The sequence below is a fragment of the Oncorhynchus masou genome, chromosome 12, assembly GCF_036934945.1.
Source record: "Oncorhynchus masou masou isolate Uvic2021 chromosome 12, UVic_Omas_1.1, whole genome shotgun sequence".
NCBI lineage: Eukaryota > Metazoa > Chordata > Actinopteri > Salmoniformes > Salmonidae > Oncorhynchus > Oncorhynchus masou.
This window is the reverse complement of record NC_088223.1, coordinates 91,241,507-91,267,457: the sequence shown is the minus strand read 5'-3', so window position 1 is coordinate 91,267,457 and position 25,951 is coordinate 91,241,507. Positions and strand designations below refer to the sequence as shown.

General features: G+C 51.8%; 1 protein-coding gene across 1 annotated transcript in view; it reads left to right on the top strand.

Moving 5' to 3' along the window:
• LOC135549428 (peripheral-type benzodiazepine receptor-associated protein 1-like) overlaps window positions 1-25,951 on the top strand; it is a 73,283-nt gene that overhangs the window by 32,932 nt on the left and 14,400 nt on the right. Inside the window, 13 exon segments of the mRNA XM_064979398.1 lie at window positions 528-745; window positions 8,443-8,549; window positions 8,791-8,900; window positions 9,290-10,180; window positions 10,438-10,589; window positions 11,513-11,860; window positions 12,382-12,786; window positions 13,524-13,868; window positions 16,061-16,201; window positions 18,368-19,231; window positions 19,556-19,658; window positions 24,073-24,215; window positions 24,898-25,066. Coding sequence (XP_064835470.1) covers window positions 528-745; window positions 8,443-8,549; window positions 8,791-8,900; window positions 9,290-10,180; window positions 10,438-10,589; window positions 11,513-11,860; window positions 12,382-12,786; window positions 13,524-13,868; window positions 16,061-16,201; window positions 18,368-19,231; window positions 19,556-19,658; window positions 24,073-24,215; window positions 24,898-25,066 — 3,996 coding nt within the window.

Here is a 25,951-nt window from a genome sequence, read left to right as displayed (position 1 = left end):
ATATATCCATCCATATATCCATATATATCCATCCATATATCCATATATTCCATTCCATATATCCATCCATATCCATCCATATATCCATCCATATATCCATCCATATATCCATATATCCATATATATCCATCCATATATCCATCCATATATCCATATTTCCATCCATCCATATTTCCATTCATATATCCATATATCCATATATCCATCCATATATCCATCCATCGATCCATAGATATATCCATATATAACCATCTATATATCCATCCATATATCCATCTAGCAGCCTGCACACCAACCACTTGCCAACCACCTAGCTAACTACAAGCAGGAGAGTTGGGGTTAGATGTGTGTGGCCTGGGGTGGCCAGCTGTCTAGGACACTGCCTCCAGAACACGTGCTGCTGCTCACATGGGTTCCGATCCAACCCACGCTCTATCTTTCCTCTCACTCTCTCACTGTCCTACCTAATAAACATGAAAAAAAAGAAGTGGTATATGTTTGCTTTTGAAGTGTCTTCTTACTCCTAGATGTGGCAGCAACTCTACGGATGGGGGCCACCCCTCACGCTACGGGTCTCACACGCTCCCCCACCGTAAAGCACCGTGAGCTGCCCACCATCAGCCTGACCAAGTCCTCCAGCACCCCCAAGTCTGCCTCTGATACCACCCACCTCTCCCCCAAGTCAGCCGAGTCCCACCACAGCCCCCACCACAGCCCACGCAGGACCAGCCCCACGCCACATGAGGTGAGAGCTCCAGCCCTGTTTCATATCATTCAATCACTACTCACTAGGGAGAATCACTACTCACTAGGGAGAATCGCTACTCACTAGGGAGAATCGCTACTCACTAGGGAGAATCGCTCACTCACTAGGGAAGAATCATTACTCACTAGAATCGCTACTCACTAGGGAGAATCACTACTCACTAGGGAGAATCTGCTCACTAGGGAGAAATCACTACTCTCTCGCTGCTCACTAGGGAGAATCGCTCTCTGGGGAGAATCACTCACACTAGGGAGAATCGCTGCACTCACGGGGAGGGAGACTCACTAGGGAGAATCACTACTCACTAGGGAGAATCGCTACTCACTAGGGAGAATCACTACTCACCAGGGAGAATCACTACTCACCAGGGAGAATCACTACTCACCAGGGAGAATCACTACTCACTAGGGAGAATCACTACTCACTAGGGAGAATAGGGAGAATCACTAGAGAGAATCACTACTCACTAGGGAGAATCACTACTCTCTGGGAGAATCACTACTCACTCACTGGGAGAATCATTACTCTCACTACTCTCTCGGGAGAATCACTACTCTCTCGGGAGAATCACTGCTCATTCACTAGAGGGAATCACTACTCATTAGGAAGAATCACTACTCTCTCGGGAGAATCACTACTCTCTCGGGAGAATCACTACTCACTAGGGAGAATCACTACTCTCTCACTACTCTCTCGGAGAATCACTACTCTCTCGGGACACTACTCACTCGGGAGAATCACTACTCACTCGGGAGAATCACTACTCTCTCGGGAGAATCACTACTCTCTCGGGAGAATCACTACTCTCTCGGGAGAATCACTACTCTCTCGGGAGAATCACTACTCTCTGGGAGAATCACTACTCACTCGGGAGAATCACTACTCTCTCGGGAGAATCACTACTCTCTAGGGAGAATCACTACTCACTCGGGAGAATCACTACTCACTCGGGAGAATCTCTCTCGGGAGAATCACTACTCACTGGGGAGAATCACTAGAGAGAATCACTACTCAGAATCACTAGGGAGAATCACTACTCACTAGGAGAATCACTACACTCTCTCGGGAGAATCACTACTCATTTTGGAGAATCACTACTCACTAGGGAGAATCACTACTCATTTTGGAGAATCACTACTCTCTCGGGAGAATCACTACTCACTAGGGAGAATCACTACTCACTTTGGAGAATCACTACACTCTCACTTTGGAGAATAACTCTCTCGGGAGAATCACTACTCACTAGGGAGAATCACTCACTTTGGAGAATCACTACTCACTTTGGAGAATCACTACTCATTCACTTGGAGAATCACTGCTCATTGGAGGAACCACTTTATTAGGAAGAATCACTACTCAGAATCTTTTTGGAGAATCACTACTCACTAGGGAGAATCACTACTCACTTTGGAGAATAGCTAGGGAGAATCACTACTCACTAGGGAGAATCATTACTCACGAGGGAGAATCACAATTTGTTTCAAATGGAGAGTTTCCCGTTTAACTTTAAATCATGACCTGGAATCATGTGTGGTGGTGGAGTAGTCTTACTAAGGGCATAACTGTGGGCATTTCAGACTGACTCAGCATGTTAGTTTTAGTTTAACTCTGGTACAGTAGCAAAAATATTAGCATGTACTATAATTTGCGACACTAGCACAAATGTTTTTTTTTTGTCATGAGAATAACTGCTAAGCTATTTTCAATCAATTGGACTCAAATATTCCTCAAGTCATCCAGATCATGGGTTGTCTCCAATAAATGCCATTATTAGTCCTGTGGATTTGCATGTCAGACTTCATAGATTTAAAAAAAAAAAACGTCATTAGCCTTTCTTTCTCTCTCACACGGCACTGGCTGTACTAGAACACTGGCTGTACTAGAACACTGGCTGTACTAGAACACTGGCTGTACTAGCACACTGGCTGTACTAGCACACTGGCTGTACTAGGGCACTGGCTGTACTAGGGCACTGACTGTACTAGGGCACTGGCTGTACTAGCGCACTGGCTGTACTAGCGCACTGGCTGTACTAGCGCACTGGCTGTACTAGCACACTGGCTGTACTAGCGCACTGGCTGTACTAGAACACTGGCTGTACTAGAACACTGGCTGTACTAGCACACTGGCTGTACTAGCGCACTGGCTGTACTAGCACACTGGCTGTACTAGGGCACTGGCTGTAAATAGAACACTGGCTGTACTAGCGCACTGGCTGTTGGCACTGGCTGTACTAGACACTGGCTGTACTAGGGCACTGGCTGTACTAGGGCACTGGCTGTACTAGAACACTGGCTGTACTAGCACACTGGCTGTACTAGGCACTGGCTGTACTAGCGCACTGGCTGTAGAACACTGGCTGTACTAGAACACTGGCTGTACTAGCACACTGGCTGTTTAGGGCACTGGCTGTACTAGCGCACTGGCTGACTAGCGCACTGGCTGTACTAGGGCACTGGCTGTACTAGCACACTGGCTGTACTAGGGTCACTGGCTGTACTAGCGCACACTGTAGCAGAACACTGGCTTTACGCACACAATGGTATTACAGCACTCCTCCCTGCGCACTGGCTGTAGATAGCGCACTGGCTGTACTCTGAGCACACATTGTTAGTTAAATACGAATGGTAAATACAGCTCATTGCAGTGTTAGATAACAGAATAAGACCTTGTTGAGGGGGGGTCTGTGTCATCAGTGTTCGAGATAACAGAATTGGAACTGTTGTAAAGAGGGGGAAGACCGGGGGTGTTGCAGGCGGAAGCTGAGGCTGGAGCTTTAGTATGTTTACAGAGTAAGCAGGTCCGGGAAGCTGAGGCTGGAGCGAGAGGGGCTGTAGGGTAAGCAGGTCCGGAAGCTGAGGCTGGAGGGAGAGGGGTTGAACAGGGTAAGCAGGTCCAGGGCTGGAGCGAGAGGGGTTCTGAGCAGGTCCGGAGGCTGAGGCTGGAGCGAGAGGGGTTGAGACAGGGTAAGCAGGTCCGGAGGCTGAGGCTGGAGTTTGGATTGAGGGGATGAGACAGGGTAAGCAGGTCCGGAGGCTGAGGCTGGAGCGCAGTACTGGGGGACAGGGTAAGCAGGTCCGGAGGCTTTTTGAGGCTGGAGGGAGAGGGGTTGAGACAGGGTAAGCAGGTCCGGAGGCTGAGGCTTTGCAGCGAGAGAACTTGAGACAGGGTAAGCAGGTCCGGAGGCTGAGGCTGAGTAGAGGTTGAGACAGGGTAAGCAGGTCCAGAGGCTGAGGCTGGAGCGAGAGGGGTTGGCACAGGGTGAGCAGGTCCGGAGGCTGAGGCTGGAGCTAGAGGGGTTGGGACAGGGTAAGCAGGTCCGGAGGCTGAGGCTAGAGCGAGAGGGGTTGAGACAGGGTGAGCAGGTCCGGAGGCTGAGGCTGGAGCGAGAGGGGTAGGCACAGGGTGAGCAGGTCCGGAGGCTGAGGCTGGAGCGAGAGGGGTTGAGACAGGGTAAGCAGGTCCGGAGGCTGAGGCTAGAGCGAGAGGGGTTGAGACAGGGTGAGCAGGTCCGGAGGCTGAGGCTGGAGCGAGAGGGGTTGGCACAGGGTGAGCAGGTCCGGAGGGGAGTCCAAGGGAGCAGTAGAGTGGGGAATCCAGGACATAGTAGCAGGATGAGGAGACGTGGGACTGGAGACAGGGACCAGAGTCAGAGCGGGCGGAACTATAGCGGAGAGGAAACCCGTGTCAGGCAAGGAAAACAGGCACAACAGGATCTAAATAGTAACAAACGTCTAGAAACGTAGACTGACTGAGCAAAGATTACGATCTGGCAGTGTGAAAGTGGCAGGACTGAGTATTTGTGGAGGTCTTGATTATGGAACAGATTGCAGCTGGTGGGGACCTGCTGACTCCGGCACACCTGTCTCTGTCCACACAATCACACAGAGAGGGAGAGTGAGAGAGTACAGGGGGAGTGGCGGCAGGTCAAGGAGACACAGGATGAGCAGTAGAGGGCGTGGCAGGAGCAGATGTAACACCTTGTTGAGGTTGGGGGTCTGTCTTCTATCAGTGTTAGAGATAACAGAATAGGACCTTGTTGAGGTTGGAGGTCTGTCTTCTATCAGTGTTGGAGATAACAGAATAGGACCTTGTTGAGGTTGGAGGTCTGTCTTCTATCAGTGTTGGAGATAACAGAAAAGGACCTTGTTGAGGTTGGAGGTCTGTCTTCTATCAGTGTTGGAGATAACAGAATAGGACCTTGTTGAGGTTGGAGGTCTGTCTTCTATCAGTGTTGGAGATAACAGAATAGGACCTTGTTGAGGTTGGCTGGTCTCGGTCTTCTCTAATTCAGTTTCCAGCTTTGTGCATACATTTTTTTTTCTGTCTCTCTCACATTGCATTGTAGTGTAGAATATTGACCAAAGACAAATGCAGCACTTAGAGTGAGTGTCTATCCTCCCTCTCATCCATCAATCATCCAGTCATCCAGCCAGACACTACCAACAACAGCTGGCTCTCTAAATCTCATATTTAGTGAGATAATCCCAGTGCTGTGGATTCTGTTTTGGATTATAAAAGGTTGTAGTAGTTGTGTGTGATTATCCTGAAAAGTTTTTTTCCCAGGCGGGAGCTACAAATACGATGTCTGTTTTCTCATTGTTTACCGGTAGTGTATCATTCATACCCTGTAACTAGTCATATGACCAGACGAAACAAACACACTCAGCATTTATATCAGTGTGTCTATTGGAACCGTATCTGCCCTGGTCAACACGTTTTGCACTATATAGGGAAGCACTGTAGCCTGTAGGGAATAGGGTGTTTGTGTCGGCCTGCAGTATTAGCCAGAGGAAAACAAAGGCGGTCGTCATGAAGCTGATGCTGGGAGTATTTTGAGAGAAGCTACTGTTTAAGCAGCTTGTTAGTGGCCACTGTCCCAATCCACTGTGCATTGTGCCCAGCTGCCCACGTTATACATACATCTCTTTGCAAAATCTCTGATGTGGAGGAGGAAGTCGACGACAGAAAAACGTAAAAAGTTTTTATTTAAAGTAGTAGAATAATAATAATCATGTGTGTGGCTTTCTGCTATTCAGGAGGCATTGATCCAGCCAGGGGGTGGGGGGGTTTGACCTGATGACAGCCAGGGGGCCTGGGGGGGTGGGGGAGGTTTGACCTGATGACAGCCAGGGGGTGGGGAACAACAGCCAGGGGGTGGGGAGGTTTGACCTGATGACAGCCAGGGGGTGGGGAGGTTTGACCTGATGACAGCCAGGGGTGGGGAGGTTTGACCTGATGACAGCCAGGGGGTGGGGAGGTTTGACCTGATGACAGCCAGGGGGTGGGGAAGATGACAGCCAGGGGGTTTTTGACCTGATGACAGCCAGGGGGTGGGGAGGTTTGACCTGATGACAGCCAGGGGGTGGGGAGGTTTGACCTGATGACAGCCATATGACAGCCAGGGGGGGAGGTTTGACCTGATGACAGCCAGGGGGTGGGAAGGTTTGACCTGATGACAGCCAGGGGGTGGGGAGGTTTGACCTGATGACAGCCAGGGGCGGGGAGGTTTGACCTGATGACAGCCAGCCAGGGTGGGGAGGTTTGACCTGATGACAGCCAGGGGGTGGGGAGGTTTGACCTGATGACAGCCAGGGGGTGGGGAGGTTTGACCTGATGACAGCCAGGGGGTGGAAGGTTTGACCTGATGACAGCCAGGGGGTGGGGAAGGTTTGACCTGGACAGCCAGGGTGGGAGGTTTGACCTGATGACAGCCAGGGGGTGTTTGACCTGATGACAGCCAACCTGATGACAGCCAGGGGAAACCTGATGACAGCCAGGGGGTGGGAGGTTTGACCTGATGACAGCCAGGGGGTGGGGGATGACCTGATGACAGCCAGGGGGTGGGGAGGTTTGACCTGATGACAGCCAGGGGGTGGGGAGGTTTGTTTGACAGCTGATGACAGCCAGGGGGTGGGGAGGTTTGACCAATCCAGGGGTGGGATGACAGATGACCCAGGGGGTGGGAAGGTTTGACCTGATGACAGCCAACCTGATGACAGCCAGGGGGAAGGAAGGCCAGGGGTGGGAAGGTTTGACCTGATGACAGCCAGGGGGTGGGAAGGTTTGACCTGATGACAGCCAGGGGGTTTTGACCTGATGACAGCCAGGGGGTGGGGAAGGTTTGACCTGATGACAGCCAGGGGTGGGAGGTTTGACCTGATGACAGCCAGGGGTGGGAAGGTTTGACTGACAGCCAGGGGGTGGGATTTGACAGGGGGGGGGGAAGGTTTGACCTGATGACAGCCAGGGGGAGGGGGGTTTGACCTGGGATGACAGACCAGGGGGTTTGACCTGATGACAGCCAGGGGGATGACAGCCAGGGGGTGGGAAGGTTTGACCTGGGGAGGTTTGACCTGATGACAGCCAGGGGGTGGGGACCTGATGACAGCCAGGGGCGGGGAGGTTTGACCTGATGACAGCCAGGGGGGGGGGGGAGGTTTGACCTGGGAGGGGGTTTTGACCTGATGACAGCCAGGGGGTGGGGAGGTTTGACCTGATGACAGCCAGGGGTGGGGAGGTTTGACCTGATGACAGCCAGGGGTGGGAAGGTTTGACCTGATGACAGCCAGGGGTGGGGAGGTTTGACCTGATGACAGCCAGGGGGTGGGAGGTTTGACCTGATGACAGCCAGGGGGTGGGGAGGTTTGACCTGATGACAGCCAGGGGGTGGGGAGGTTTGACCTGATGACAGCCAGGGGGTGGGAAGGTTTGACCTGATGACAGCCAGGGGGTGGGGAGGTTTGACCTGATGACAGCCAGGGGGTGGGGGGGTTTGACCTGATGACAGCCAGGGGGTGGGAAGGTTTGACCTGATGACAGCCAGGGGGTGGGAAGGTTTGACCTGATGACAGCCAGGGGGTGGGAAGGTTTGACCTGATGACAGCCAGGGGTGGGGGGTTTGACCTGATGACAGCCAGGGGGTGGGGGGTTTGACCTGATGACAGCCAGGGGTGGGAGGTTTGGGACAGCCAGGGGTTTTGACCTGATGACAGCCAGGGGTGGGGGTTTGACCTGATGACAGCCAGGGGTGGGAAGGTTTGACCTGATGACAGCCAGGGGGTGGGAAGGTTTGACCTGATGACAGCCAGGGGGTGGGAAGGTTTGACCTGATGACAGCCAGGGGGTGGGAAGGTGATGACCTGATGACAGCCAGGGGGTGGGAAGGTTTGACCTGATGACAGCCAGGGGGTGGGGTTTGATGACCTGATGACAGCCAGGGGGTGGGAAGGTTTGACCTGATGACAGCCAGGGGGGAAGGTTTGGGAAGGTTTGACCTGATGACAGCCAGGGGGGGAAGGTTTGGGAAGGTTTGACCTGATGACAGCCAGGGGGTGGGAAGGTTTGACCTGATGACAGCCAGGGGGTGGGAAGGTTTGACCTGATGGGACAGATCAGGGGGTGGGAAGGTTTGACCTGATGACAGCCAGGGGGTGGGAAGGTTTACCTGATGACAAGCGCCAGGGGGTTTTGATCCAAAAGGTTTGACCTGATGACAGCCAGGGGGTTTTGACATTCCAGTGAGTGCTGTACATTTTTTTTCTTCATGAATATGTATTATTTTCCTGGACAAAACCCTGCAGGAATTTAAATTGCCGGCGTCAAGCTCTTACCCACAAACCATCACAGAGTGCAACATGTTTCCAGTGCCTCATTGTTGACTGTCATGTTGTCAGGTTGACACTGCCAGTGAAGTGGAGGAGCTGGACATCGATGTATCCCCAGCGCCTTACACAGCTCTCAGGGGAGCCTCCCAGCTACAGGTGTTCATTGCCAGATACAGGTAAGGACAGGCGGACACAGCTTCGGCCAAATCTGCCATGTGACTTCACTCTGTTGTTGATCCTAGTTATTGTTTAGATGCTTGATTTAGTGGCGTTCATTAGTAGAAAGAATTAAAGAACCGGTATGTTTTTTTCTTGTTTTTCACAAAGAATCTGGGTATACAACAGTTAACAATAACAAGGAGATGAGTTGTGTTTCTAATACTTTAGCGTTGATAACATGGCTTTATGTTTCTCCAGCTATAACCCTTATGATGGTCCCAATGATAACCCAGAGGTGGAGCTGCCTCTCACCGCTGGGGAGTACATCTATGTTTATGGCGGTATGGATGACGATGGCTTCTATGAAGGTGGGGCTTCTCCAAAACCTTACGTTTTAACACTGAAAGTAAAAAAAATGTACACTGAAATGTTAACACTGATATTTAGATTTTTTTTACAATTTGACATGTTAACACCAAAATTTAGAAATGTTAAATGTTAGCACTGAAAGTTACAATTTGACATGTTAACACCAAAATTTAGATTTTTTTAATGTTGAAATGTTAGCACTGAAAGTTACAATTTGACATGTTAACACTCAAATTTAGATTTTTTTAATGTTGAAATGTTAACACTGAAAGTTACAATTTTACATATTAACACCAAAAGTTTTTAGTTTTTTTTAACACTGTTAAAGTTTTTAGTGCCTCAAACAAAACACCAAACGGAAGTCCCCTCTCTCTCTGTCCCTCTTCAGGAGAGCTGATGGACGGGCGAAGAGGGCTGGTCCCCTCCAACTTTGTGGAGCGTGTCTCAGACGACGACATGATAAGCTCCCACGTTCCAGAGGGCACGGATATATCCCACAACTCCCTGCTGGACAGCAGCCTGCACAGCGCCAGTCACCAGCACCACCTCTGCCTTGGGGGCCCAGGTACCTCTGAGAGGACAGACCCTACGCCAGCAGCCTCCGTCCCGGTTTCTCTCTCTGTCCCCTCAGGGGAGCAGTTCCCCTCGGATCCATCCCTCCCAGCCCCCCTCACCAACGGCCTGGATCTGGACCTAGAGGTGGGGGTGGGCACTGTGCCTTACCCGCGCAAGCTCACCCTCATCAAGCAGCTGGCCAAGAGCATCATCATCAGCTGGGACGGACCGCTGGTGCCAGCGGGCTGGGGCAACGTGTGGAGCTACAATGTATACGTGGACCAGGAGCTGAAGCTCAACGTGCCCTTCGGCTCCCAGACTAAAGCTGTCCTAGAGAGACTAGACGTCACCCTCAAGGCCTACCGGGTGTCTGTGCAGAGCCTGACGGAGCGCGGCAACTCGGACCAGCTCCGTTGCTCATTACTGGTGGGCAGGGACGTGTGTGTGGCGCCCACCCAGCTCAGAGTCGACCGGGTCACCGCCACCTCGGCCAGCCTGGCCTGGCTGCCGAGCAACAGTAACTATGTGCATGTTGTGTCCTTGAACGAGGAGGAGATGGAACTGGTGAAGGCTGGCAGCTACTCACTGTGCCTCGGTAACCTCACGCCCAGCCTTCAGTACACAGTCAAGGTGGAGGCTCAGCCGCACCAAACCCCCTGGGAGATTCCCCAGGAGAGACGGGAACACAAGACCGCCACCACCACCTTCACCACGTTGGCCGCAGGTACGTGTTGCGAGACGGTGAGAGATACTGAAGATCAGAGATACTCAAGTACAAGGAAGGAGGGCTGAGGAACTGCTGGTTTTATGTTTCTACAGGAAAGCTAGTTTGATTCATGTCAGTGATTTGACAGAGATTCCACTCAACTGGTGTCCTCGGTCTTTAAAACAGTCCCTGATTAGAGGAGAGGAATGTAGTCAGGGGGCTGTTTATGAGCTGAAATTTGCTCGTGGTTTGATGTTTAATCCCTCGTCTCCCAGGCCCCCCAGACGCTCCTCTGGGCGTGCAGCTGGAGCAGGGGCCCTCCCCAGGAATCGCCCTCATCAGCTGGCTACCTGTCACCATCGATGCTGCTGGGACCTCCAATGGGGTCCGCGTTACCGGATACACAATCTACGCTGACAAGAGAAAGGCGAGAACTGTAGTAATTGTGTTTCTTCACTGGACACAGAGCAGAGTGTTTTAGGTTTTGGATGTAAAGACGATGAAATTATGATGGGAGGGAAATTCGTTTGAATTGAGTGTGTCTGTCAGGCCATTGTTTTAGGAGAGGTTCTGGGCTCTAAAGGCCCATTGAGTGTGTCTGTCAGGCCAGTGTTTTAGGAGAGGTTCTGGGCTGGGCTAAAGGCCCATTGAGTGTGTCTGTCAGGCCAATGTTTTAGGAGAGGTTCTGGGCTCTAAAGGCCCATTGAGTGTGTCTGTCAGGCCAGTGTTTTAGTTTTAAAGGATTGAGTGTTCTGTCAGGCCAGTGTTTTAGGAGAGGTTCTAAAGGCCCATTGAGTGTGTCTGTCAGGCCAATGTTTTAGGAGAGGTTCTGGGCTCTAAAGGCCCATTGAGTGTGTCTGTCAGGCCAATGTTTTAGGAGAGGTTCTGGGCTCTAAAGGCCCATTGAGTGTGTCTGTCAGGCCAATGTTTTAGGAGAGGTTCTGGGCTCTAAAGGCCCATTGAGTGTGTCTGTCAGGCCAATGTTTTAGGAGAGGTTCTGGGCTCTAAAGGCCCATTGAGTGTGTCTGTCAGGCCAATGTTTTAGGAGAGGTTCTGTCTAAAGGCCCATTGAGAGTGTCTGTCAGGCCAGTGTTTTAGGAGAGGTTCTGGGCTCTAAAGGCCCATTGAGAGTGTCTGTCAGGCCAGTGTTTTAGGAGAGGTTCTGTATTGCTCTCTTTCTCAAGACAGTGGTGTGTGTTTGTGTTCCACAGTATTTGTCGGTGATTCAGCTTCGACTGCAGTGATGTCTTGTCCCACCCTGCTGACTCTTCTATTGTTTGTCTCAGAGGTGTGAGGATAGTGTGTGTCTGTGCTGTTGACCCCCCTCTCCTCTCCTGCAATACCCTATAGGTGTTGGAGGTGTCATCCCCAACGGCGGGCAGTGCCCTGATGGGCCCGTCTCAGATCCAGTCCCTGATGGCAGCCCACGAGCTCACTGTGCGCACCATGTCTGCCCATGGGGAGTCCATCGACTCTGTGCCAGTCAACGTGCCCGCCAAGTTGTCCAACATCATGACCGGCCAGGCGTCGGCCGCCTCCTGCTCCTCGTCAACCCCCAGTCCCCCGTCAGTCAACCCCTGTCCACCAGTCACCACCCTACCAGTCACCCCCGTCGTCAGTCAACTCCTGTCCACCAGTCACCACCCTACCAGTCACAACCCCTGTCCACCAGTCACCACCCTCCAGTCACCCCCGTTCGTCAGTCAAGTCCCCTGTCACCCCATTGCACCCTGTCCACCAGTCACCACCCTACCAGTCACCCCCGCATCAGTCAACTCCTGTCAGTCAACCCCTGTCCACCAGTCACCACCCTACCAGTCACCCCCATTGCATCAGTCAACTCCTGTCCACCAGTCCCCCTCCTACCAGTCCCCCCCATTGCATCAGTCACCAGTCACCAGTCCCCCCATTGCATCAGTCAACTCCTGTCAGTCAACCCCCCCCATTGTCAGTTGTCCCCCCAGTCAACCCCCCATTGCATCCACCACCAGTCCCCCCCATCCAGTCAACTCCTGTCCAGTCCCCCCCTATCCCCCCATGCATCAGTCAACCCCTCCTGTCCATTGCATCAGTCCCCCTGTCCACCAGTCCCCCTCCTACCAGTCCCCCCATTGCATCAGTCAACCCCTCCTCCCCCTCCTACCAGTCCACCAGTCAACTCCTGTCCACCAGTCCTCCTACCAGTCCCCCCATTGCATCAGTCAACTCCTGTCCACCAGTCGCCCTCCTACCAGTCCCCCCCAGTGCATCAGTCAACTCCTGTCCACCAGTCGCCCCCCTACCTGTCTTCGTCACCACCCGTCCAGCCCCAATCCCCATCTTACGGGAACTCAGCTGCCAAAGTGTCCACACTGCCCTACGCCACTGCCTCGCCGCCACTAGACGTCGCCCACGCCATGGGCCCTAACGGAGCCCTCCACACAGAGGCCTGCTCCCCACACCCTGCCTCGTACGCGGAGGTCTGGGCTAACCCCTTAGCAAAATCTCCTGTCCCCCCTTGGGCTGCCTTGGCAGTGCTTGAGGCTATGTCATCTCCAGTAGCACTAAACTATCAGGCCAAGTTGCCATCAGTACCGTCAGCCTATCCGGCCATGCTACCATCAGCTTCTCACATCAACACAACGGTATGTACAACACTGCTTAAACACCTGCTCTAGAACTCATATTTAGAACTCTCATCTAGAAATGTCATATAGAACTCTAAAACTCACCTGCTCTAGAACTCTCATCTAGAATTCTGAAACTCACCTGCTCTAGAAGTGTCATCTAGAACTCCCCTGATCTAGAACTCTCATATCGAACTCACCTGCTCTAGAACACTCATCTAGAACTAACCTCCTCTAGAATGCTCATCTAGAACTCTAAAACTCACCTGCTCTAAAATTCTCTAACTCACCTGCTCTAGAACTGTCATCTAGAACTCTTAAACTCACCTGCTCCAGAATGTCATCTAGAACTCCCCTGCTCTAGAACTCTCAAAACTCACCTGCTCTAGAACACTCATCTAGAACTAACCTCCTCTAGAATGCTCATCTAGAACTCTAAAACTCACCTGCTCTAAAATTCTCTAACTCACCTGCTCTAGAACTGTCATCTAGAACTCTTAAACTCACCTGCTCCAGAAGTGTCATCTAGAACTCCCCTGCTCTAGAACTCTCATATCGAACTCACCTGCTCTAGAACACTCATCTAGAACTCTAGGTCTCACCTGATCTAGAATGCTCATCTAGAACTCTAAAACTTACATGCTCCATAACTCTTATTTAGAACTCTAGAACTCACCTGTCGTTATCTAGTCTACATTACTGTAACTATGTTGACTAAGCGTATGTAATACTGTATATCCTTGTCCTCCAACCAGAGCCCACATCTAGGCCCAGCAGCGGCCACGGAGCAGAGCAGAGCAGACACAGACCGCCCCAGAGTTCTCCGTCCTGTCATGTCCATCACAGACTTTCTCCCTGTGGAGGACGACTCCCGTGTCAACCTTTCAACCCCTGAGCCCTACCCCACCCCGCCCAAGACCCTTGTGCCACCCGCTGGGGACCTCATCAACCCCCTGGACACACAGCCTCTCCGGCCCCCCAGAGCCCCCTCTCCCCTGGAGTCAGAACCAGACTACTCCATGGAGAGGCCGACCACACGCTTGGTGTCCATGGAGGAGTTCCTCTGTCAGGACCAGGACACAGGCTTCAACAGGCAGCAGGTTGGTTAGTTAATTAGTTAGTTAGTCAGGTAGGTAGGTAGGTAGGTAGGTAGGTAGGTAGGTAGGTAGGTAGGTACTGTAGGTAGGTAGGTAGGTACTGTAGGTAGGTAGGTAGGTACTGTAGGTAGGTAGGTAGGTAGGTACTGTAGGTAGGTGGGTACTGTAGGTGGTAGGTAGGTAGGTAGGTGGGAAGGTGGGTACTGTAGGTAGGTACTGTGGTGGTAGGGGTAGGTACTGTGGGTAGGTAGGAGGTGGGTACTGTAGGTAGGTGGGTAGGTGGTGGTGGGTAGGTAGGTAGGTGGGTGGGTGGGTGGGTGGGTGGGTAGGTGGGTGGGTGGTGGGTGGGTGGGTGGGTGCTGTGGTGGGTAGGTGGGGCACTGTGGGTGGGTGGGAGGCAGGGGTAGGTGGGTGGGTGGGTGGGTGGGTGGGTGGGTGGGTGGGTGGGTGGGTGGGTGGGTGGGTAGGTGCTGTGGGTGGGTGGGTGGGTGGGTGGGTGGGTGGGTGGGTGGGTGGGTGGGTGGTGGGTGCTGTGGGTGGGTGGGCAGGTGGGTACTGTGGGTGGGTGGGGTGGGTGCTGTGGGTGGGTGGGTGGGTGGGTGGGTGGGTGGTGGGTGGGTGGGTGGGTAGGTGGGTGCTGTGGGTAGGTGGGTGCTGGGGTGGGTGGCAGGTGGGTGGGTGCTGTGGGTTAATCAGGTACTGTAGGTGGGTGGGTGGGTGGGTGGGTTATCTGGGTTTAGGTTAGGTGGGTGGGTGGGTGGGTGGGTAGGTGGGTGGGTGGGTGGGTCAGGTAGGTAGGTGGGTGCTGGTAGGTACTGCTGGCAGGCAGGTGGGTGGGTTTAGGATCATTATCTACTGGAGGCAGGTAGGTAGGTAGGTAGGTAGGTGGGTAGGAAGGTACTGGAGGTAGGTAGGTACTGGAGGTAGGTAGGTACTGGAGGTAGGTAGGTAGGTAGGTTAATGCTCAGATTAATCAGCTACTGCCCTAGCTCTAGGAAAAGCCTTTAGGATCATTATCTCTTGTTTAGATTAATCCGTTACTGCCCTAGCTCTAGGAAAAGCCTCGGGATCATTATCCTTGTTTAGATTAATCAGTTACTGCCCTAGCTCTAGGAAAAGCCTTTAGGATCATTATCTCTTGTTTAGATTAATCAGTTACTGCCCTAGCTCTAGGAAAAGCCTTTAGGATCATTATCTCTTGTTTAGATTAACCAGTTACTGCCCTAGCTCTAGGAAAAGCCTTGGGATCATTATCTCTTGTTTAGATTAACCAGTTACTGCCCTAGCTCTAGGAAAAGCCTTTAGGATCATTATCTCTTGTTTAGATTAATCAGTTACTGCCCTAGCTCTAGGAAAAGCCTCGGGATCATTATCCTTGTTTAGATTAACCAGTTACTGCCCTAGCTCTAGGAAAAGCCTTTAGGATCATTATCTCTTGTTTAGATTAACCAGTTACTGCCCTAGCTCTAGGAAAAGCCTTGGGATCATTATCTCTTGTTTAGATTAACCAGTTACTGCCCTAGCTCTAGGAAAAGCCTTTAGGATCATTATCTCTTGTTTATATTAATCAGTTACTGCCCTAGCTCTAGGAAAAGCCTTTAGGATCATTATCTCTTGTTTAGATTAACCAGTTACTGCCCTAGCTCTAGGAAAAGCCTTTAGGATCATTATCTCTTGTTTAGATTAACCAGTTACTGCCCTAGCTCTAGGAAAAGCCTTTAGGATCATTATCTCTTGTTTAGATTAATCAGTTACTGCCCTAGCTCTAGGAAAACCCTTTAGGATCATTATCTCTTGTTTAGATTAACCAGTTACTGCCCTAGCTCTAGGAAAAGCCTTTAGGATCATTATCTCTTGTTTAGATTAACCAGTTACTGCCCTAGCTCTAGGAAAAGCCTTTAGGATCATTATCTCTTATGTATCAACAGGGGTCTTCAGACCAGGAAGCTTTGAGGATAGAGACAGGATATCAAGATATATCAGCGCTCATAGTACAATTTAGCACAAATGTACCTAATAAATTAATGTTCCACTTTTATTGGCACCTACAGTTAATAGCACTAAAATAATATCGACTCTAAATGTAGATTTGTATATTTTTGTCTGAGTTAGATGTTGGCTAAGATATTGTCTAAGACATCAGTGGTTATTCCACGGTCTGTAAGTGTGTTGTGTGGTTCTGTCCTGTGGCTCAGCGGTATACCGCCGGTCTGGTGGAGCCAGAGAGCAGTAGGGGGTCTGACCTGTCTGATATCCTGGAGGAAGAGGAGGATGACCTCTACTCTGACCCCCCTGGATCCGCCCTGGCCCGGGGGTACACCACCGGAGCCAACCGGGTAAACAGTCACCACACACACACACACCATAACACCATAACACACCCACCATAACACACACCACAGACACCATAACACACCCACCATAACACACACACCACAGACACCATAACACACACACCATAACACCATAACACACCCACCATAACACACACCACAGACACCATAACACACACACCATAACACACACCACAGACACCATAACACACACACCATAACACACACCCACAGACACCATAACACACCCACCATCACACACACCACAGACACCATAACACACCCACCATAACACACACCACAGACACCATAACACACACACCATAACACACACCACAGACACCATAACACACACACCATAACACACACCACACACCATACAGACACACCCACCATAACACACACCACAGACACCATAACACACACACCATAACACCATAACACACCCACCATAACACCATAACACACACACCATAACACACACACCATAACACCATAACACACCCACCATAACACACACCACAGACACCATAACACACACCACCATAACACACACACCCACACACACACCATAACACCATAACACACACACCATAACACACACACCATAACACCATAACACACCCACCATAACACACACCACAGACACCATAACACACACACCATAACACACACCACAGACACCATAACACACACACCACAGACACACCCACCATAACACACACCACAGACACCATAACACACACACCATAACACCATAACACACCCTCCATAACACACACCACAGACACCATAACACACACACCATACCCACATAACACACACACACACACACCATAACACACACACCATAACACCATAACACACCCACCATAACACACACCACAGACACCATAACACACACACCATAACACACACACCACAGACACCATAACACACACACCACAGACACACCCACCATAACACACACACACACCATAGACACCACCACAGACGCCCTGGCCCCACACACCATAACACACACCACACACACACACACCACAGACACCATAACACACACACCATAACACCATAACACACCCACCATAACACACACCACAGACACCATAACACACACACCATAACACACACACACACCATAACACACACACACACACACCATAACACACACACCACAGACACCATAACACACACACCATAACACACACACACACCATAACACACACACACACACACCATAACACACACACCTGATCAGGCTGTGAAGGACAGCCTCTGTTTTGGTTATGTTTGTTTGTTTAGTTTTTTTCTCTTTCACTCTTGAATTCACTCACCGTTTTGATTCATTTTCTTTTCACCCTGTCCTGTCCTGTCTACCACTCCACCCTCACTCTCTTCCCTGTCTCCCTGTCCTGCCCACCACTCCACCCTCCCTCTTCACTGTCTCCCTGTCCTGTCCTCCACTCCACCCTCCCTCTTCACTGTTCCTCCTGTCTCCCTGTCCTGTCCACCACTCCACCCTCCCTCTTCACTGTCTCCCTGTCCTGCCCACCACTCCACCCTCCCTCTTCACTGTCTCCCTGTCCTGTCCTCCACTCCACCCTCCCTCTTCACTGTTCCTCCTGTCTCCCTGTCCTGTCCACCACTCCACCCTCCCTCTTCACTGTCTCCCTGTCCTGCCCACCACTCCACCCTCCCTCTTCACTGTCTCCCTGTCCTGTCCACCACTCCACCCTCCCTCTTCACCGTCTCCCTGTCCTGTCCTCCCTCTTCACTCTCCTCCCACCCACCCTCCACTGTCTCCCTGTCCTCCCTCTTCACTGTCTCCCTGTCCTGTCCACCAATCCACCCTCCCTCTTCACCGTCTCCCTGTCCTGTCCACCCTCACTCTCTCCACTCCACCCTCACTCTCTCCACTCCACCCTCACTCTCTCCACTCCACCCTCACTCTCTCCACTCCACCCTCTCTCTCTCCACTCCACCCTCTCTCTCTCCACTCCACCCTCTCTCTCTCCACTCCACCCTCTCTCTCTCCACTCCACCCTCTCTCTCTCCACTCCACCCTCTCTCTCTTCACTCTTCCTTTCTGACCTCCTACCTCATCCAACCTTTGTACCTTCAACCTGTTACACCTCCTCCTCGATGACCCTTGACCCATGACCCCTGTAGCCAGACCAGTGGGAGGTTCCGGACAGTGACGAGGAGATTGTGGAGAAGATCCTGAAGCTTCCTCCTCAGGCCCAGACTCAGGCCTACCACTACCATCAGCAGGGTCATAATCACCAAAACGAGCACTTGTTCAGCCTCCCAGAGGTCACCGATGAAGAGGATAACAGTGTCGACGAGGACTATGGTCACCGTCGCCACCGCAGGCAGTCCCAATTCGGGCCCAGCCACCATCCTGATGATCCCCACTACCACAGCCCCAGACACCAACCCCAGCCCCACCACCACCACCACCACCACAGCAGCAGACCTGAAGCCAAAGAGCCTTCACCCAGACACAGTGGTGGTGCTGTTTTTCGGGCCCAGAACAGGGCCCACTACACAGACACAGTAGACAGCACCGGCCACCCTGAGGGGGGGCTGCTGGACACCGGGGGCCGTAGGGATGTTTGGGTTCCCCGGGCCACCCAGAAGGCCCACCACGGTGGAGGAGGGAGTAAGGCGGGGACAATGGCTTTGGTAGGCGGACTTGGGGACCGGCTCAGACGAGAAGCCTTGCTACGGAGTCAGATGGCGGTCGCTGCGTTTACGACCCAGGCCACCGGACACACACCGGGTCCGGGCTCCCACCCGGTCAGCAAGACCGTCCGGAAGGTCAATTCCCCGGTGGGCTCAGTAACAGAAATCGACCTTGAGTACGGGACAGACGAGGAGGAGCCGTTGACCTACGACCCCGGGGAACGAGGGGAGGTGGTGGTAGACCAGATGAGTTCTGAGTGGTGGGTGGAGGGGGTACAGCCCGAACCCCGGCCTCGGCTCCAGGGAAAGCCTGCCCTCCAGGCCATCGTAGCTACTGCAGCAGAATGGGTGTGTTGTTACTCGTTGTATCCTGTTTTCCCTCTGGATTCGACCGGCGCCTGTGTCGTTGTCAGGTCACCCGTAACTGATGTCATAGCCACCTTGCGTCTGTCTGTCTGACTGACTGACTGACTGTCTGCACTATCCGTTTCTCCAGACTCATTCAACCTGCACAACCACCTGGTTCTTATCCTATACAACTCGTGTCTCTAACCCTGCACTACTGTACAATCATCTGCTGTCTGTCTTTCTCTCTGACTGACTGTCTCGCTCTGTGTGTGTGTATTTGTTTGTGTGTTTGTGTGTGTGTTTGTGTGTGTGTGTGTTGACCAGGAGTCTGGCAGAGACCTGTCGATGGAGGCTGGTGCAGGGTGGAGCGGACAGCCTGGACTATCTCCTAAACTGACCAGGTCAGAGGTCATACATCAGCTCAAAGGTCAGAATCGAATTCCTCCTCTTCATTCCCGCCTCTCTCTATCTCTCTCTCTCTCTCTCTCTCTCTCTCTCTGTCTGTCTGTATCTCTCTCTGTCTGTATCTCTGTCTGTCTGTATCTCTGTCTGTCTGTATCTCTGTCTGTCTGTATCTCTGTCTGTCTGTATCTCTGTCTGTCTGTATCTGTGTCTGTATCTCTGTCTGTCTGTATCTCTGTCTGTCTGTATCTCTGTCTGTCTCTCTGTCTGTCTGTATCTCTGTCTGTATCTCTCTCTGTCTGTATCTCTCTCTGTCTGTATCTCTGTCTGTCTGTCTCTCTCTGTCTGTATCTCTGTCTGTCTGTATCTCTGTCTGTCTGTATCTCTGTCTGTCTGTCTGTATCTCTGTCTGTTTCTCTGTCTGTATGTCTCTCTGTCTGTATCTCTGTCTGTCTCTCTGTCTGTATCTCTCTCTGTCTGTATCTCTGTCTGTCTGTATCTCTGTCTGTCTGTATATCTGTCTCTCTCTCTCTGTCTGCATCTCTCTCTCTCTGTCTGTCTGTCTGTCTGTCTGTCTGTCTGTCTGTCTGTCTGTCTGTCTGTCTGTCTGTCTGTCTCTCTCTCTCTGTCTCTCTCTCTCTGTCTCTCTCTCTGTCTCTGTCTGTCTGTGTCTGTCTCTCTGTCTGTCTGTCTGTGTCTGTCTCTCTGTCTGTCTGTCTGTGTCTGTCTGTCTGTCTGTCTGTCTGTCTGTCTGTCTGTCTGTCTGTCTGTCTCTGTCTGTATCTCTGTCTCTGTCTGTCTCTGTCTGTCTGTCTGTATCTCTGTCTCTGTCTGTCTCTGTCTGTCTCTGTCTGTCTGTCTGTATCTCTGTCTGTATCTCTGTCTGTATCTCTGTCTCTGTCTGTCTGTCTCTCTGTCTCTCTCTCTGTCAGCCACCAATTGTGCAAGTTCTCCCACTTAAAAAGATGAGAGGCCTGTAATTTTCAACATAGGTACAATTCAACTGTGATAGACAAAATTTGAAAAATTATTCCAGAAAATCACATTGTAGGATTTTAAATTAATTAATTTGCAAATTATAGTGGAAAATAAGTATAAGATAACTTCTGAATTGTGGAGACTAACAGCAGAGGCTGAGGATTTTTCTAGAATAGTGGCCAATTCCTTCATGTAAATTGAGGAGTGCAGGGCTCAGATTGCAACCCTGGTGAAGGCCCTGCGTCTGGTTAAAGAATTCTGTCATTTTCTTACCAATTGTAATGCTGCACGTATTGCCAGTATACATGGATTTAATTATGTCATTTGTTTTCCCCGCTACACCACTTTCAATAACGTTGTAGAACAGTCCCGTCTGCCATATATAGAATCAAATGGTTTTTGGAAGTCGATAAAGCATGCATATATTTTGGTATTATAGTTCAGCTTTTCTTAGCAGTAGGTGGAAGAACAAAGAACATGCAGATGGGTACACAGGACACTCTTCACGTACGCCCAGCAAGACGAGAGAGGGATCAGGGAAGCCGATGTACAGACGATATAAACATTGTCTTTTTCTCCCTGTCAGCTGGGCTCTGCCTGTAGCCTGACTGTTGCTACATACAGGTGGACTGATCTTCCCCTAATGAGATAGAACCTGGTCTCATTGGAGCAGATTAATCCCTGGTCCACTACAACAGTTCACATGTAGGTCTAGGTAATCAGTCACCATGACAGACAGCCCTGTGGTCAGACTGTCATCAGTCACCATGGTTACTACATCCTGTAGACAGACAGCCCTGTGGTCAGACTGTCATCAGTCACCATGGTTACTACATCCTGTAGACAGACAGCCCTGTGGTCAGACTGTCATCAGTCACCATGGTTACTACATCCTGTAGACAGACAGCCTTGTGGTCAGACGAGGTCATCAGTCACCATGGTTACTACATCATATAGACAGACAGCCCTGTGGTCAGACTAAGTCATCAGTCACCATGGTTACTACATCCTGTAGACAGACAGCCTTGTGGTCAGACGAGGTCATCAGTCACCATGGTTACTACATCATATAGACAGACAGCCCTGTGGTCAGACTAGGTCATCAGTCACCATGGTTACTACAGCACATAGACAGCCCTGTGGTCAGACTAGGTCATCAGTCACCATGGTTACTACATCATATAGACAGACAGCCCTGTGGTCAGACTAGGTCATCAGTCACCATGGTTACTACAGCACATAGACAGCCCTGTGGTCAGACTAGGTCATCAGTCACCATGGTTACTACATTATATAGACAGACAGCCCTGTGGTCAGACCAGGTAATCAGTCATCATGGTTACTACATCCTGTAGACAGACAGCCTTGTGGTCAGACTAGGTCATCAGTCACCATGGTTACTACAGCACATAGACAGCCCTGTGGTCAGACTAGGTCATCAGTCACCATGGTTACTACATTATATAGACAGACAGCCCTGTGGTCAGACTAGGTCATCAGTCACCATGGTTACTACATTATATAGACAGACAGCCCTGTGGTCAGACCAGGTAATCAGTCATCATGGTTACTACATCACATAGACAGACAGCTCTGTGTTGTTGCTGTTTTTGTATAAGCACATCCAGAGATAATTTTTCTAAGAGTTAGCGAGTGAAGGCGGCCATGCTCTGTGTTTCTGCTTCCCCCCTTCCTTCTTTCCCCCCCCCCCTCCTCCTCTCCCCTCTTCCCCCTCTTCCTCCTTTCCCTCTCTTCCCCCTCTTCCTCCTTTCCTCTCCCCCCCCCTCCTCCTCCACCTCCTCTCCCCCCTCCTCCCCCCCTCCCCCTCCCCCTCTCCCCCTCTTCCCCCCTCTTCCTCCTTTCCTCTCTTCCCCCCTCCCCCCCTCTCTTCCCCCCCTCCTTTCCTCCCCCCCTCCCCCTCCTCCTCTCCCCTCTCCCCCTCCCCTCCCCCTCCCCCTCTTCCCCCTCTTCCTCCTTTCCTCTCCCCCCTCCTCTCCCCCTCCCCCTTTCCTCCCCCCTCCCCCCTCCCCCCTCTTCCTCCTCTTCCTCTTTCCTCCCCCCCCCCCCCTCCCTCCTCCTCTCCCCTCTTCCCCCTCTTCCCTTTCCTCCTCTCTCCCCCCCTCCTCCCCCCTCCCTCCTCCCCCTCTTCCTCCCCCTTTCCCCCCTCCCTCCCCCCCTCCCCCTTCCCTCCCCTCCTCCTCCCCCTCTCCCTCCCCCCCTTTCCTCCTCCTCTCTTCCCCCCCTCCTCCCCTCTTCCTCTTTCTCCCTTTCCCCCCTCCTCCCCCTCTTCCTCCTTTCCTCCCTCTCCCCCCCTCTTCCCCTCCTCCTCTCCCCCCTCCCCCCTTCCTCCCTCCCTTCCTCCTCTTCCCCCTCCCCCTCCCCCTCCTCCTCCCCTCCCCCTTTCCTCCTTTCCCCCCTTCCCCCTCCTCCTTCCCCCCCCTCCTCCCCCTCTTCCTCCTTTCCTTCTGAAGCAGCTCCTCTCCCCACTTCCCCCCCCAGGGCCTTTCCCTGTCTTCCTCTCTTCCCGGGGATCATAGACATACGCCATTTCTTTCTGCAAGCAGCTTAGGCCCCACTGGCTCAGGGCATTAGCTTGATTACCTCTCTTATGTACACGCCCGGACCACGCCATTACACAGCAGAGCGGGGGGGTGAGCTCTACCACGCCATTACACAGCAGAGCGGGGTGGTGAGCTCTTCCACGCCATTACACAGCAGAGCGGGGGTGAGCTCTACCACGGGGGTGAGCGGGGGAGGTGGAGTGAGCTCTACCACGCCATTACACAGCAGAGCGGGGGTGAGCTCTACCACGCCATTACACAGCAGAGCGGGGGGGTGAGCTCTACCATGCCATTACACAGCAGCCATGCCATTACACAGCAGAGCGGGGGGGGTGAAGTCTACCACGCCATTACACAGCAGAGCGGGGGGAGCTCTACCACGCCATTACACAGCAGAGCGGGGGAGCTCTATCACGCCATTACACAGCAGAGGGGGGGGGGGGGTGAGCTCTACCACGCCATTACACAGCAGAGCGGGGGTGAGCTCTACCATGCCATTACACAGCAGAGCGGGGGAGCTCTACCATGCCATTACACAGCAGAGCGGGGGGGTCTCCATGCCATTACACAGCAGAGCATTACACACAGCAGAGCGGGGGAGCTCTACCACGCCATTACACAGCAGAGCGGGGGGAGTGAGCTCTACCACGCCATTACACAGCAGATGCCATTACACAGCAGAGCGGGGGGGTGAGCTGCCAGCTGAGCTCTACCATGCCATTACACAGCAGCCATTACACAGCGAGCGGGGGGGTGAGCTCTACCATGCCATTACACAGCAGAGCGAGGGGGTGAGCTCTACCATGCCATTACACAGCAGAGCCTAGGCAGCAGAGCGGGGGTGAGCTCTACCACTGTTGCTCCAAATAATGTGAGTTCTGTTTGTGTGTTTGCGTGCAGAGAGCATGGATCATTCATGGCCTATAGGAGACAATGAGGTGCGTATCTTTGTGGCTCTGTTCCCCTACGACCCGGTCAACATGTCTCCCAATCCCGACGCTGCTGAGGAAGAACTGCCCTTCCGAGAGGGACAAATCATCAAGGTATGGAACCTGCCAGAATAATCCCAGTGATATTCCTGGCACTATGTTAGACACTCATCCGATCTGTCAATAATTATTGGTTGTGGCCTCCTGAGTGGCACATCGCAGTGCTTGAGGCGTCACTACAGACCCGAGTTCAATCCCAGGCTGTGTCGCAGCCGGCCGAGACCGGGAAACCCATGAGGCGGCGCACAATTGTCCCATCGTCGGCCGGGTTAGGGGAGGGTTTGGCCAGCCGGAATGTCCTTGTTCCATCGCACTCCAGCGCCTCCTTGTGGCTGGCTGGGCGCATGCAAGCTGACCCCGGTTGCCAGCTTCACGGTGTTTCGTCCTACACATTGGCACAGCTGGCTTCCGGGTTAAGCGAGCAGTGTGTCAAGAAGCAGAAGCGGCTTGGTAGGGTCGTGTTACGGAGGATGCGTGGCTCTCGACCTTTGCCTCGCCCAAATCCGTATGGGAGTTGCAGCGATGGGACAAGACTAACTACCAATTTGGATATCACGAAATTGGGGAGAAAAAAGGGTGAAAAGTACAAAAATATGTTTAAAAAATTAAAAATGATAGTGATTGGTGGTGGAAGGCGAAACGTTTCTCCATGCTATCTCTCTTCTATTAATGAGGTAGTCAGACAATAACACAACCTAACAGCCGCCATCTTGTTTCCCCCCCCCCCATCCTCCAGATCTACGGAGACAAAGACTCGGATGGATTCTACCGCGGCGAGTCGAGCGGTCGTCATGGTTACGTGCCATGTAACATGGTGTCAGAGATTCAGGTGGAGGACGAGGAGACCAGAGAGACACTCCTGCAGCAGGGCTTCCTGTCTACCGCAACAAACATGGAGAAGATAGGTAGGCAGAGCTGTCAGTCATAACACCGTCCAATCATCAAATGGTTTTACAGCTGTCAATCATATCAACATCCAATGCCAACTGGGTTCATCCCAAAAGTGCCTATTAAACAGGGCCTGATCCAAGTAACACATCGTCCATGTAATCAAACAATGAATCAGTCAAGTACGTTGTATTTGTACAGTGCTTTCTGTTTGCTGTCAGCTCTATGGTTTGTCTTGATGTTGTCAGCCTGTACGCATCACCGTAGAATGTGTACGAACTGAGGTCTTTCAACAGGTGTGGGTATGTTCTTTGTGGTATTTGTTTTCCCGTGGGAGTGGACAGTGAAACAACGTGATGACAGAAGTTCTGTATGACTGTAGCGTGTGTAACTGTGTAGCTGTGTTACTGTGTTCTGTAGCGTGTAACTGTGTTCTGTAGCGTGTGTAACTGTGTTCTGTAGCGTGTGTAACTGTGTTCTGTAGCGTGTGTAACTGTGTTCTGTAGCGTGTGTAACTGTGTTCTGTAGCGTGTGTAACTGTGTTCTGTAGCGTGTGTAACTGTGTTCTGTAGCGTGTGTTACTGTGTTCTGTAGCGTGTGTTACTGTGTTCTGTAGCGTGTGTTACTGTGTTCTGTAGCGTGTGTTACTGTGTACTGTAGCGTGTGTAACTGTGTTCTGTAGCGTGTGTAACTGTGTTCTGTAGCGTGTGTAACTGTGTACTGTAGCGTGTGTAACTGTGTACTGTAGCGTGTGTAACTGTGTACTGTAGCGTGTGTAACTGTGTTCTGTAGCGTGTGTAACTGTGTTCTGTAGCGTGTGTTACTGTGTTCTGTAGCGTGTGTTACTGTGTTCTGTAGCGTGTGTTTACTGTGTTCTGTAGCGTGTGTTAGTGTGTTCTGTA